This window comes from Anopheles stephensi, chromosome 2, assembly GCF_013141755.1.
Source record: "Anopheles stephensi strain Indian chromosome 2, UCI_ANSTEP_V1.0, whole genome shotgun sequence".
Classification (NCBI taxonomy): domain Eukaryota; kingdom Metazoa; phylum Arthropoda; class Insecta; order Diptera; family Culicidae; genus Anopheles; species Anopheles stephensi.
The window spans coordinates 46995435-47008478 of NC_050202.1; the positions used below are offsets into that span (position 1 = coordinate 46995435).

The 13044-nt window shown below is 46.4% G+C and overlaps 3 protein-coding genes across 4 annotated transcripts; all 3 read right to left on the bottom strand.

The window, feature by feature from the left end:
- Positions 1–133: 133 nt before the first annotated feature.
- LOC118507004 (putative ammonium transporter 2) lies at positions 134–4849 on the bottom strand. Its single transcript, XM_036044898.1, has 4 exons — positions 4276–4849; positions 1284–1679; positions 987–1219; positions 134–918 (listed from the first exon to the last, which is right to left on the bottom strand). Exons 1-4 carry the CDS (start codon positions 4740–4742, stop codon positions 230–232), a joined length of 1785 nt encoding a protein of 594 aa, XP_035900791.1. The 5' UTR covers positions 4743–4849; the 3' UTR covers positions 134–229.
- Positions 4850–9006: 4157 nt separating this feature from the next.
- Positions 9007–12978, bottom strand: LOC118502393. The gene is made up of 5 exons (XM_036034615.1): positions 12769–12978; positions 11584–12706; positions 10783–11281; positions 10305–10431; positions 9007–10230 (listed from the first exon to the last, which is right to left on the bottom strand). The coding sequence occupies exons 1-5, from the start codon at positions 12877–12879 to the stop codon at positions 9007–9009; spliced, it is 3084 nt and encodes a 1027-aa protein (XP_035890508.1). The 5' UTR covers positions 12880–12978.
- LOC118507013 lies at positions 10415–11575 on the bottom strand. Of its 2 annotated transcripts, none has more exons than XM_036044948.1 (2): positions 11347–11575; positions 10415–11281 (listed from the first exon to the last, which is right to left on the bottom strand). In XM_036044948.1, exons 1-2 carry the CDS (start codon positions 11414–11416, stop codon positions 10779–10781), a joined length of 573 nt encoding a protein of 190 aa, XP_035900841.1. In that variant the 5' UTR covers positions 11417–11575; the 3' UTR covers positions 10415–10778. The 2 variants fall into 2 exon arrangements, with proteins under 2 accessions (XP_035900841.1, XP_035900842.1); XM_036044949.1 differs by having other exon boundaries at positions 11343–11575.
- Positions 12979–13044: the final 66 nt, after the last annotated feature.

Consider the following 13044-nt stretch of genomic DNA (forward strand, 5'->3'; position numbering starts at 1 on the left):
ATAAAGCGTAAGCAATCAATCTCACTTCGTGAGTCGGTGATTCGGCCAATTTGGCAAAGTGTTCTAGTGTTAGCTTAGTGCATCCTTGTTTACCTTGTCCATGGTTCCGTGCAAACAAGTCGTAAGCGAATTCTACTCAGAAAATGTCTATAATACATTTTATTGAACAACCAAAAAAAGGTACAATCACATTCGTTGGGATGAAAACAGTGCGATCGAATGTACGCGATTAGTCGATCCAAGCAAAGTTGCGATCGCCGTTTCCATCGGTGGCACCAACCTGATAGCTTTGCTCACTTCCAATCACGGACAGTTGGTGCGCTTCCTTGCCTTCACCGTTTGCCCCACCCATCTTCACGGAAACCGTACCGCCACGCTCGTACGCCGCATTATCCTTCCCATTGCAGTGCGATTTACCCAGAAAGCTTTTGGTCCGTTGACGACGCGATCCGCTAGCTTTCGGCTTGATCGTTCCCGATTCGGCCCGGTTGGCAAACTTGTCCATTGCTTCCCGCCACTGGTGCAGCTTCTGGCTGGCGGCCTGTATTTCGTCCACACATCGCTCATGTCCCGGATTGCGTCCGATCGGTGGTGCATCGATCACATCGTCCAGATCGAGCTGGATTGGGGCAAGGGCCGAAAGGGCGCGCGAAATGCCAATCTGCGTGTGCCGAATCCGGTGCTCCATCAGATCAGCTCCGAGCAGTTCCTCGTTCGGATCCATGCGGATGGGGACGACCTTGTTGATTAGCCACAGTAGCACGAACGTGGAGCAAACACCCCAGCAGGCGAGACAGAGGGCGGAAAGTGATTGGACACCCAGCATGTACCAACCGCCACCCTTGAACAGTCCCGATCGTCCGCTGGTGGTTTCCATGCGTAGCGGGTTATCTGCAAAGAAGCCTACCGCAAGTACGCCTGCCGAAAGAAAGAATAGAGCGGAGTAGAGTATGGAATGGATACTCTTCTAATGACCTGCAACTTACCCCAAATGCCGGCGATTCCATGGACGGAACTGGCACCGACGGGATCATCCACACCCATCCGATCGAACAGCGGCATTCCGAAGCAACACAGTGCGGAACCGATCGCGCCGATCAGGATCGCTTCCCAGGCATGGTAAAGATAGCATCCGGCCGTTACGGACACGAGCGAAGCCAGTATACCGTTGATCAGATCTACCACATCCATTCGCCCGTCGTTGTTAATCATCGAATAGCTAGGCAGGACATTCGAATATGCATTTATTGTGCGCAGAAGGGAAGTTCAAGGAGATTACTTACATGATACTAAAGCTGCCACCTCCAAACGAACCCATCATCGTCATTACGGCGGCGCGGGCCGCATACGCCCACTTGGCCCCACTCACACCGTACGTGCTGCCGGAGTTGAACGCTAACCAGCCCCACCACAGCACAAACAGGCCCATGCAGGCGTTTACCGGATTGCCGAGCGGTAATGGATCGGTACCTTTCGCATAGCGACCCAACCGAGGTCCAAGAATGGCGGCCGATGCGAATGCCGATGCACCACCGATCAGATGGACCGGTCCACTTCCGGCTATATCTACGACGCCCAAATTCTTGAGAAAGCCATGCTCACCCCAAACCCAACCAGCCGGTATGCAGTAGACGATCGTGTTGAAGAAGGAGAAGATGCAGTACGCTTTGAAGTTACATCTGGAAATAAGGTTAGTGAAAAACGTGTTTTCATTGTTAAATAGTAAAGTTTAAGGTTTGGTGGGTTAAGGAGAAGGGAGTTGTGATATGTTTGATGAAATGGGATATCTAATTATGTATGTACAAGGTCTATAAACCTTAAAATGTTGTTGTGACAGTTGTATCAAGTTTTATCCTTTTCCTTTTTTCTTAAAGATCTAGAGTCTTGTGCCATAAATGGCTATCTGCGGGGAATGATTATTGTTCAATTATTATCCTACATAAACGCTTCGACGCGCGAAGCTCATCTGACATTTCTGGAAGCTTACGACGGGCTTACTCTTATTGTAATCTGCCTGTTCATAAGGCTAAAACATTGAGCAGGCAATATCGCTTCGATTAGTTACTTTGCTAAAGTGCGATGAGCACTAGGGCCATGTAAGAGTTTGTCCGAAGTAAGAGTTTGCAGCCGATGATCGTCACCGCTTACCTAGCTGACTTGTCACTTTTCGACTAATATTTCAGTACATCGATGGGCCACTTAGCAAGCTAACCGTACGTATGAAGCGGTCAAAGGTGACTAGCTGATGGCTTGAGGGTCTCGTCCGGTCGGTCAAATGGAGCAAATGTGTGGCCAGCAAAGTTCTCTACTTGTAGATCTGGTATCTTAAAGTATTATCCACATTTTAACCCTTTTTTATAAATTTGCTAAGCAGCAATGCTACATTAAACTAAAACTACTCAACTATGGGATACTCTATTGTGCCTGACGTACGAAGGGCAAGGATGTCATTAAGATTCCTTGTTCTATTTTTCTGATGATCCATCCAATAAAGTATTGATCAATCTGTTCCATACACCGATATCGTTAATGCACAGCAGGATGCTGCTCTTCGATGGTGTCTGTTCATCAGGTCAAACTCGCCTTTGGACTAGTAAGGTAGGGAGGTTCGTTCCGTTCATTAAAAGCAACGTTCGTAACTAGGTTCGAAATTTTGAACTTGGCAGATCCAGAAAAAAGAAAAGGTCCTGGCTTCTGTAAGATCTGTTAGGCTTCAATCATATAGATTAGGGTCGATTTTCTCATTACTACAAAGAATGCATGAGTTGCTGGATCTTTACAGTCTATTGGCAAGCAAACATATTTCTGATCACACTATTTTCACACAAACTTCAGAACTCCTACCCTTGAAAACTACCTATTTTTATATTAGACACAAGACCGGTCGAACTTCTTCTTTGGCCTAACGACCTCTTAGGTAATGCCTGCCATTTCTGGTTTACTACCGCTTCTTGATACCTCAAAGTTGGATAGTCAGTCCTCACTATGGGGGAACGGTCCGGATGGGATTTGAACCCCGGTCATGCCGTATGAAGATCAGCGTCGTTGTCGCCTCCACCACTGGGCCGCCCGTCAGATCTAGCACTCGAAGTATTAACGTATTATCGGTTCGAGCTTAATTGATGATCTTTTGGCGCGACTCTGGCGTATGCAGAATCCGATTCCTTGTTTCGTATCGGGTTGTCGCGGTACTCCAATGACTACATATTTTCTATTACGGACAAAAAGCTCAATCTTAAACAAATTTATATGGTTTGATCACATTTTTTTGCAACTAGGACAACTAGCAGCAATAAGCAATGGTAGTTACTAGCAGTCACTTATAATTAGGCTGCAAAATTGTTGTCTATGTTCTTCAATATGCCTTATATATAAGTACTTCTCAGTATTGAATGGAATTGTGAAAAATTGACGGAGACGGTTCACCTTAAAAGAGTAACACAAAACAATTCAACTCATAAAATCTTTGAACCCCTCTCAAAAGAATTATTTCCTTAAAATGACAATTCCAACCAACATTTAAGCTATCATTTCGGTGTGTACGTTTCACTGATGTGATTAAAGCAAATTGTACCACACACACTCAACTTCATCCACTGCCACAGAACCGGAACACCATTGGACCACGCTATGCTACTCGGCAAATCAGCGAACATGTTTAAAGCTTACACTTTAATTGACACGGAATGCAAGCCGTGGTTGTTTTCAAACCCGTTCGTATGACGCGTTGTCATTTAAAATTGATACCCGCAAGCGTGTGTGGCTGCGTTCTAACGTTCGTTAGGTAGTTGCATGATTTAACGCTGCTGCCCATGATTAGTTCCTGTAAAGGGAAAGTCGAAGGAAAGCAATCGGAAGGAAGGAGGGAGTTGGTGGGTAGGTTAGTCACACATTCGGTTAACCCTGGTGACCGTGAATAGTTGACCGTTTGGGTCTGTCCGGCTCGTCCGGCTAGTGAAGGTCAATACAAAGATGGTTAAAACTGTCCACTGTCATGGATTATGCATAGCAGGAAGCTTTGTGTAAGAAAACATTAAATTGATCACGACCAATTGCGGGGTTTCGTTTGATTTGCGGCGTATCAATAAGCGATGAGGTGAAGTTAAACTTGACCTGAAAACCGAGGTCTGGTGGACTTTAATCCCTCTGTTAATTCTTAGTCCTGATTGTATTATCCCTGGAAACATCTTCAACTGAGGAACTCCTCTGAACTCGATCACACACACACACACACACACACACACACACACACACACGTCTGGCTTCTCAGTATACCTTTCCGCCATGGCTCCACTGACGATGGTGGTGGCCGTCGTCGAGAACGACAGCTGAAACAGGAACGCGGCAAAGATCGGCCCAAACAGGGGATCACTCACGCCGGGATCGATGAGAAAGTCACCGAGTGCCACGAACGGATTGTTCAGCTCGCCCCGCCCGAAGGCCATCGCGTACCCGAACAGCCAGTACGTGAAACCGCCCAGCACGATGTCGATGATGTTCTTCATCATGATGTTGACCTCGTTCTTCACCGAGACGCAACCGGACTCGAGCATCCCGAACCCGGTCTGCATCGTGAAGATGATGAACGAGGACGTCAGGACCCAGTTCGTGTCCTCCACGTTCAAATCGTACAGCCCCGGTATGACATAGCTGTTGTTGCGTGCCAACGACTGAAACGCACCCGGGCTCGGGGTGGTGGCAGCCGTCGCCCCCGACGTCTCCGGTGTTGTGACGCTGGCCATCGTAAACACACACACTGACACTACACGAAATCTGACCGAACACGTGACGAACTCCCGGACGAAGAGTTCCCGTTTTTCGCGCCTTTCCCGGCATCTAAATCCGATCAGCGTCCGTCGACAACTGATTCATCGGCGCTCGGGGCGTAAAACAGGTAGTCCAACATGTCGCAAAATTCGAAAACAATTTTGCTTCCTGCGCTGGACATGTCCCATGCCCCCCCCCCCCCCCCCCCATCTTCAACTACAATCTGGCGTACCTCGATCGCGCTTCGGGTTGCACGATTAACGTGTGTTGTCTTGTCTGTGTTTTTTTGTATAGAATTCATTAAAAAATTAGATGTCATTAAGCCATTAGCCCGCGGGTCAGCTAATTCTGGCCCGCGTGGTCATGCAACGATTTTCCAGCGGCTTTTCCGGGCGCGGGACCGATCGCGTGCCGTGCCGTGCAAAACAATTGCCGGCGAACGTTTGGGAACAACAAGCCGGAGAGACGTGGTTTTCCCTTGGTCGCACCCGAATCAAGTTGTCGTCGCCGTTGGTGTCGTTCCGCATTGCGGCGGGGTAATCCCGCGGTACCATTCCTTCCACCGTATGGTTGTACTGCGTGGTGTCAAGTTTGTAGCGTGCGTGCGTGATTACTATCACCGGCTGATCGTTTGCTTAGAAGATCAAAGCACCGTGACCGTGGCCATGGCAGTTGTGGAGGACTCCCAACGCAACCGTGTGCCCCGTCTGTCATCTTCTCTGTTTGCTTATGACTACTATCGCGCAATTTGTACCTAATTACCAAGTTCCCGATTTCGATCATACCACCTAAGTGTGTGTGTCCCGTTTCCCTATACAATTTTGGCAAATTTTACTTAGGTTGCTGTAGATGAGTTCCTGCGCAAGAAATTAGTCGTTAGTTTGTTCCGGTTGCTGAATGTGCGGTGTGTGGCTTTATACGGGGTAAAACTTCGCACGCGTCCCATTTCCGGTGTTCTTAGCAATTGATGTTTCGTGTCAAACTCTTTTTCAATCAGCTGTATCGTAACGAGCTATGCAACAGTTTCTTCTAGTGTGCCCTGTGTAATTGGGGAAGTATTTGATTTGGTCGATGACTAGATTTCCTGTGTGTTATTGAGCATCACTAGCAGATTTTAGGGGGGAGTGACAGATAAGACGCATCATATTATAAGTCGTAATTCCCTGGACATTCCGGCCTGGAGGAGTTTGCACGTGGCAGGGCCGGGATTCAAATCCCATCCAGATCGCCTCCCCGTACGCGGGACTGGCTATATCCCAGCTACGGGTGAAATCAAGTCACAGAGAACCAGAAATGGCAGGCTGAGTCTTTTCGGAGTTGAAGTTGCCCAAGAAGAAGAAGAAGAAGATGGTTCTAAATTTTTCCAGCATACCATAGCATAGTACCATTAGCTCAAGATTCGACCGTAGTATAATACCACACGTCCTGGCGAAACGAACAGCACACAAGAACCATCTTCGAGTACTTGGAGTGCGATTTCGGGAGTAAGATTTGCTTATCTTCTTATGATGATGTACAGGGCCACCAAGTCGTTTCGTTGCATAGTGGCCACGGTGGTCACCCCGCCGCACTTCTTCACATGTTGCATGTCATGCTTTGCACGAGCACCGTCAATCGCTTATTCTAAGCAATTGTCTACGGCCCAGAGCTAAGAGTATCGTCTTGATTGAGGATACTTTATATCCATGTCCATCTTGTTCAGTATCTACAGTAATATGTTCGATGATGAACCATATCTACCACCATTTGAACAATTGCTCTCTGACCGTTGGGCCTTAGGCACACGAACGCAGCAACCATTTAACCCACACTTTACACGGTATTCAATAAGTCCGAATACACTTTTAAAAAATATTTAAAAATATAAAATACTCAATATTATTTTCTGAGTCCATTTGAGGTGAAGTAATGGTATAAGAACCATTTGGACATATTTGCAGGAAGTAATACTCTATGATACATGACGAGCTTCAGGCGATTCTAAAAAAAATCGCATGCTTCACACCCGTATTGGCATCTCTCATTCGATAGCGCTCATTCGACGATCGCTTTGCTTGATGAGCAAATGTGACTATACAAAATCAATCAACGTTATAAAGATTCGGATTGTGATCTGGGAAGACAAAAAATCTGAAAAGGATGAACGAAAAAAAAAAATCTCTTTCTTCCGATAACAAGCTTGGGTGATTTTAAAGCCGTAATTATCCTTCCCGGAGAAGTCCCGAGACTCCGAAGCTAAAACCTTTTCAACAACTCGTTCCTTTTTTCCATAAGAACGGTCGTATATCTCTCGATCTTATGGCGTAAATGTTAACGGTTTTATCGATAAAACCCAGTTGGAGCTTCTCAAGCATGGGTATATCCCATCACCGATGGTTCACTTTGAAACTGCGGATTGAAACAGACCAACGTCAGCGCCAACAGCCGATCAATTCAAACTGTTGGCGGCTGTTGCAAACCAATCTAACTCATCAAGAAAACCTGATCTGCATGCCGCACAAATATCAACTTGATTCTACCCATCCTCTTATCTAAAGTAACGATAAATGATAACAAGTCGAGACTACGACTTAAAGATATTCTGTATATGAGGCTATATCTGATACCAATAACAATACACACATTGCTCATGATGCGCACTGCAAACTGCAAAATGTGTCGGACGACGTTTCTGCGTTATTCATTCACCTTACCTACTCACTTACCTGTTGAAGGGGACGACAAAAAAAAATCTGGCTGAGTCGTTTGGATACATTCACAGCTCACCTAATAATTTCCAGCCCTCCTAAGGGACAATAATAAGGGCATTGCACAGTTTATAAAACTTATGTGAAATAGCTGTTCCTAGTATATTCCTCTGAAGCTTTAGCTTTGGACAGAGTCCACGTCCATGCGAAAAGTGCGTGTTGGGTTCAAATTTGGATCACATAAATTAAAGTTTTAAACGATTTTAGTTCCTATTTTCTCCTATCTGTAAGTCCTATCGGTAGATCGTACGGAATATTGGGTGTTATTTGGTAGGACCTTTGATGTGACTCCTATAATTTGTCCATATAACCATCATAAGAGAGGATTGGGATTGACCATAGAATAACAAGAAAGTCTTCGTAGTTTCCTCCAACGTTCATCTCCTGTGACCCTCTGTAGTCAATCTTCTTGGCCCAGAGCAAACCTGATCCTTGATGGTTTCATTATCAAGAGCATATAGAGTATTTCATCCATCTATAATATCTGGTGGCTAGGGATGCTGGCCATTCTCTCTTCTTCCTTCCTTGGCACTACAACCTCGAGAGGTCTCGGCCTGCCATTTCTGGCTCTCTGTGACTCAATTTTATCCGTAGTAAAGTAGTCAGCCTTACGTACGGCCCAGCCCTGCCTTGTGTGAAGACCGGCGCCGCTGTCGCCCACCGGACCGCCCCGCTGGTCATTCTAACAAGTCTGAAAAGCTTGCTCAGGATTTCAAAGGAGCGCATTTCGTCCTTTAGTTTTACCCAAGCTATGCAACAATCGTATGAATGAATGACTTAATGGTCAGTCATATGTGAAAATCAATGACAAGATGGAGGCAGCGAGGTTGTCTGCTATATTCTCCCAAATCTGCAGCACAGCTTCATAGATAGCGAACTTGTCCTCTTATTGTAGTTCTATTCTAGCAAGGTGTGCAAATTAAAATAGTCTTCATAAAGCAGTTGTTTTGTATAATTAAATTTATTGTACAAGTCCTTGCTGCATAAAGCTTATGGTTAAAGCTGCTATTGAACCTTCACTGGAAGATAAGCTAAACTAAAAACTCGCTCACGGTAATGTAATAAGGTATAATGCTAATATAATGCTAACGATATTTTGCCTCGGTACAGAAGTACCTAAGATATCTGCTTCGAATCTACAATCACGTTAATTTTTTGTTCATTCCGTGCCGTGCAATTTAAAACAACCATAGCTGGGGTAAACATTCGGAAGAGCGTTATCGCTAGGGTGGAAAACAAAACCGTGCTTCCTGTAAATGAAATTCAAATTCAGTACAACAGTTGACAGCTAGTAAATTATTATAATTTAATGAATATATCATAAATGGAACCGTAAAACAATCTGTGGTCAAATGTACAACCTAAAACACAAAATGAATCTCGTTTTTTACAACAACGTTACAAACATAAAATCTTCATCCCCAACAAAAAACAGAAAACCGCCATAGCCCATCGTAGCAACATCCCGTGGTCCTGTGCTTTTACGTCTTCCCTACTTGGCCGCCTTCATCGACCACATCATCATGCATCGTCGGCTGTTCATGTGCCGGCGCAGATCCGTGCTGGTAGTGAACCGGGCCGGACACTTGCCACACTGGTACGGTTTTTCGCCATTGTGAAACCGGATGTGTCGCTTCACGTTCGACACGTGCGTAAAGCCCTTGCCGCACTGCGGACAGATGTGTGGTTTGTCGCCCCGGTGCAACCGTTCGTGCACCACCATAGAGCTTTGCTGGTGGAACCGCTTCGGGCACACGCTGCACTTGAACCGCTTCGGCGTAACGTGCGTGTAAAAGTGCCGGTTTAAGGCGGACCGGTGCTGGAACAGTCGGTTACAGTCGCCGTAGGAACACTGGAATGGTTTCGGATCGCTAAGGTGTGTCGTTTCGTGTGCCGCCTTCGCTTCCGGTTCGTTAAACTCCCGATAGCAGTACCGGCACATCAGTGCGTTAATCTTGCCCGACAGCACGCGCCGATACTTGACGGCGTTCGTATTGTCGCGCCGTATTTTCTTGTGTTCTCGCTGCTGGTGCTGCTTCAGTGCCGTCCGGCTGTGGAACGTTTGGCCGCACTGGGAACATTGCGGTACCACCGCCGACCCGGGACCAGCAGCGGGCGGATCCGCTACCTCATCCGTTTTGCTATCGTGACCATCCTCCTCCTCCTCCTCCTCCTCATCGGACTCTTCGTTGGCGCTATCTGCCGAGAGGGATTCTGCCAGCCCAATGTCGTCCAGCGATAGTTCTAGCTCCATTTTAACCACATCTACCGCTGCCACCGATGTTTCGTGGTTGCCGGCTTGAATCGTTTGGCCTGCTGCACTATCGTTCAGCAAAGAAACGCAATCAAGCTGCTGCGCGTCGGGAGTTGCGGTTCGGTTCGGAGCTTCGTCCTCTTCCGGAGGGGTCTCAGTTTTGATCACAAAATCATGCCTAATGGGTGGATGTTCCGTTCTGGGTTGTATCGGTCGGCAATTTTCCGCCGTCCCGTGGCTAGTTTCCTCGAGCCGTGCCGCCATCAGCGGTTCGGGAGTCATTAGCGGAGCGGTAATCGATTCATCGCTGGTCGGTGTGTCCTGCTGCGGGTGTGCTGTGGATCTGCGCGGAAGTCCCAGTCCCAAACGGTTAATGTTGTTGTGGATACACTTTTCCTTAAATCGGTGCGCTATCCGCAGCTCATCGTAGCACGGTATACAAAGTTGGTCTTTGGCTTTTACCTACGGGAGAATGGAAACCCATGCTGGATAAGTTTTCTTTTGCACTAACATTCTCGCCGTCGCTTGCTGCTTACGATAATTCCGGTCACGTAGGTCCACAGACGATCGACACCGCGAGGATGTTGGTAGATCGCTATCATGCCGGGCTCCTCTATATGACACGCAACACAGCGGCTACGATTCATGGTGGAATTCAGTGCGCTTTATTTGTCCTGTTCAATGTTATTGCGACTACTGCAAAGGTGCCATACTGCATGGGAATAAGGCTAATTCTTGGATGATAAAAATGTACGTCCCCCTTGGCCACAAACAAATGATGTAAACAAACTGTCTGCAGAACAATTACCTCGCTGAGGAGGTTCGATCATGCGGGTTGTTTGTTTTTGTCATTCGCCATCGAAGATTGACATATCGGATGACGTTTGACATGACGTTCGTTGTTTTGAATTGAAATTAAATTGAATTGAAATCAAATTCTCAATCAGTTCTTGATCTATTACAAAATAATAGAAACATCCAAAGGCAAATTTAAAGAAGAAATCATCCGTTTACTCCATACTGATAGAATGTTCTATTATATCTTCAATATCCGTAATCTCCTCAGCTTCTATCCGCCGTACGTTGGCCGTATCCGAGTTCGTGTTGGTGGCCTTGCTTTTCACGGCGCTTTCCACATAGTAGTGCACATGTTTGATCACCTTTTCACCATGCCTTTGCCGATCGTAGTTCTGAAAGTATGGTAAATCTTCTGTGTCGGTTTGTTTCTCATAGTGGAAGCAAAACGGTTTCTCCTGTCCCACCACATGATTAGGCGGTCGATACGTTGTGGCAGGCATTTGCATCGATGGTGCACTTTTCTCGTTTATGTTATGCAATATTTGTGCTATCAACGGGTACAGGTGGATTAATTCTTTCTCCATTTCCGGTGGAAGGGCAGCAGCAGCCGACGTAGCATTTGGAGGGCGCGACAAGTACCAATTCCTCCGATCAATAACATTCCGCTGGTCTTGCATGGTGACGATAAGCGTTTCATTGCCGATGACGAGTGGAACTTGCGGAGCAAAATAAAACGGTTTAAAATTACACAATCCGGAAGTAAACAGGCTTTTTACCTACAGTGCACTGGTTCGGAAAACATTTCGAAGCATTGCTGTTCGGAATTCACTAAAATTGTTTGATTATTCATTGTGTATTTGTTTTCTCTCTCTCTCTCTTTTTTTAAATAAATATAAATAATTTGTACTTAAAATTTGGACGTCTCCCTCTTCCTTCGAATGTTGAACAAAGAATGAGGAATTTAAAGTCTACCGTTGCTACGATTGAAACACTTTCAAATTTCAATCTTCAAACCTCAGTGCCGTTTTGCCATGTGCCTTCTCAGTCCACAGGTATCGGCAAACTTTGCCGAACAGGATTCACATTCAAACGGCCGCTCGCCCGTATGCGTCCGCCGATGGATCGTTAGCTTACCGGACGAATAGAATCCTTTCCCACAATCATCACACACAAACGGTCGCTCGTTGGTGTGTGACCGCATGTGTACCGAGCGCGAATAGTGCGTCCGGTACGATTTACCACACACCCCGCAAGCATACGGCCTTTCTCCATCGTGGAACCGGATATGGTTCTTGAGATTGCCACTCTCCGCAAAGCCTTTACCGCACTTGGGACAAATGTATGGCTTCTCCCCGTTGTGCGTCCGTTCGTGTGCAATCCTATTGCCTTGCGTATGGAACCGCATCGAACAGTACCGACATCCGAACCGTTTTACCGTTGCATGTATCCGTACGTGGGCACGCAAACCTACCCGATCCTTAAACGCGCCACCACACCCGTCGTGTGCACATTTGAACGGTTTCGGTTCCGATTGATGCGTCTCGGTGTGTTCGATTTTATCCGTCAGAAGCTCAAACTCTTTAAAGCAATACTCGCACATCAGACTGTGTACCTTTGGGAGTTGTGGTAGGAAAACTTTGGTTTTGGATTCGTCGAGCGCGGTGGAAGTTGTTGGTTGCTCATCGGAGACATGGATTGTGGAATTATTGCACTCTTGCGTTTCATTATCATTTGGTGCATCCGAAGTTTTTGAATCCGAAACACATTTCTTTTCCTCCTCCAGTACATTGGTGGCGTCTTCCGGTTCGTGTTCAACGATTTCGAAGCTAATCTCAGCATCATCCTGGTGGGCTTCAGTATCTAAAAGCAGTTCTACTTCTTGCTGAACGATGGTTGGGTTTGTTGTCTCGTTACTAGGGTCCTCCTTGGAAATTTCGCCCTTAACGCTTATTGGTTCTCTAACCGTAGTAGAAACATCGGTACTACTGTTCACGTTCTGCTCGGACGGAGCCACAGGTGGCGGTCTCGGTGTCTGACTAGTTGAGCGCAGTGCAACATTCTGTCTACATCTCTGCTTGAAGCGGTAGGCTATCTTCATATCATCGTAACACGGCACGCAAAGATGATCGTCCGGTTGTACCTATGGCGTACGGTAGGGAATTGTTTAGCGTAGTGCATTGCCTATCGTCCTCCTACTTATACCTCCACGTCCGTAACCGTACGGAACATATCATCCAATCCATTCGGATGTTGATGAATAGCTATCATGCCATTATTTTTCACACTACACGATATACAGGTTTGCTGTATCATCGTGGCAGCCAGTATAAAATCCACTGAAAAAGCAGAATTGAAACTGCCCAAAATTCGGTCTTACCAATCGAATGTAAACAAATCGATGCAAGCACGAAGTAAACAAACAGCTGTCAAAAAAACCGCTCCACCGGTGGTGTAATTTGAAGTGACGGTGTAATTGTG

Excerpts from the sequence above, each read along its gene's own strand:
- LOC118507004 (XM_036044898.1), bottom strand. The coding sequence starts at position 4,742 with ATGGCCAGCGTCACAACACCGGAGACGTCGGGGGCGACGGCTGCCACC. Across the intron at positions 1,220-1,283 it reads GGTGGCAGCTTTAGTATCAT|CTATTCGATGATTAACAACG; the intron begins GTAAGTAATCTC and ends TGTCCTGCCTAG. Across the intron at positions 919-986 it reads TGGAATCGCCGGCATTTGGG|GCGTACTTGCGGTAGGCTTC; the intron begins GTAAGTTGCAGG and ends TTCTTTCGGCAG.
- LOC118507013 (XM_036044948.1), bottom strand. The coding sequence starts at position 11,416 with ATGAATAATCAAACAATTTTAGTGAATTCCGAACAGCAATGCTTCGAA. Across the intron at positions 11,282-11,346 it reads GTTTTCCGAACCAGTGCACT|TTCCACTCGTCATCGGCAAT; the intron begins GTAGGTAAAAAG and ends TTGCTCCGCAAG.
- LOC118502393 (XM_036034615.1), bottom strand. The coding sequence starts at position 12,879 with ATGATACAGCAAACCTGTATATCGTGTAGTGTGAAAAATAATGGCATG. Across the intron at positions 12,707-12,768 it reads GTACGGTTACGGACGTGGAG|GTACAACCGGACGATCATCT; the intron begins GTATAAGTAGGA and ends CGTACGCCATAG. Across the intron at positions 10,432-10,782 it reads GAACATTCTATCAGTATGGA|CGCACTGAATTCCACCATGA; the intron begins GTAAACGGATGA and ends GGACAAATAAAG.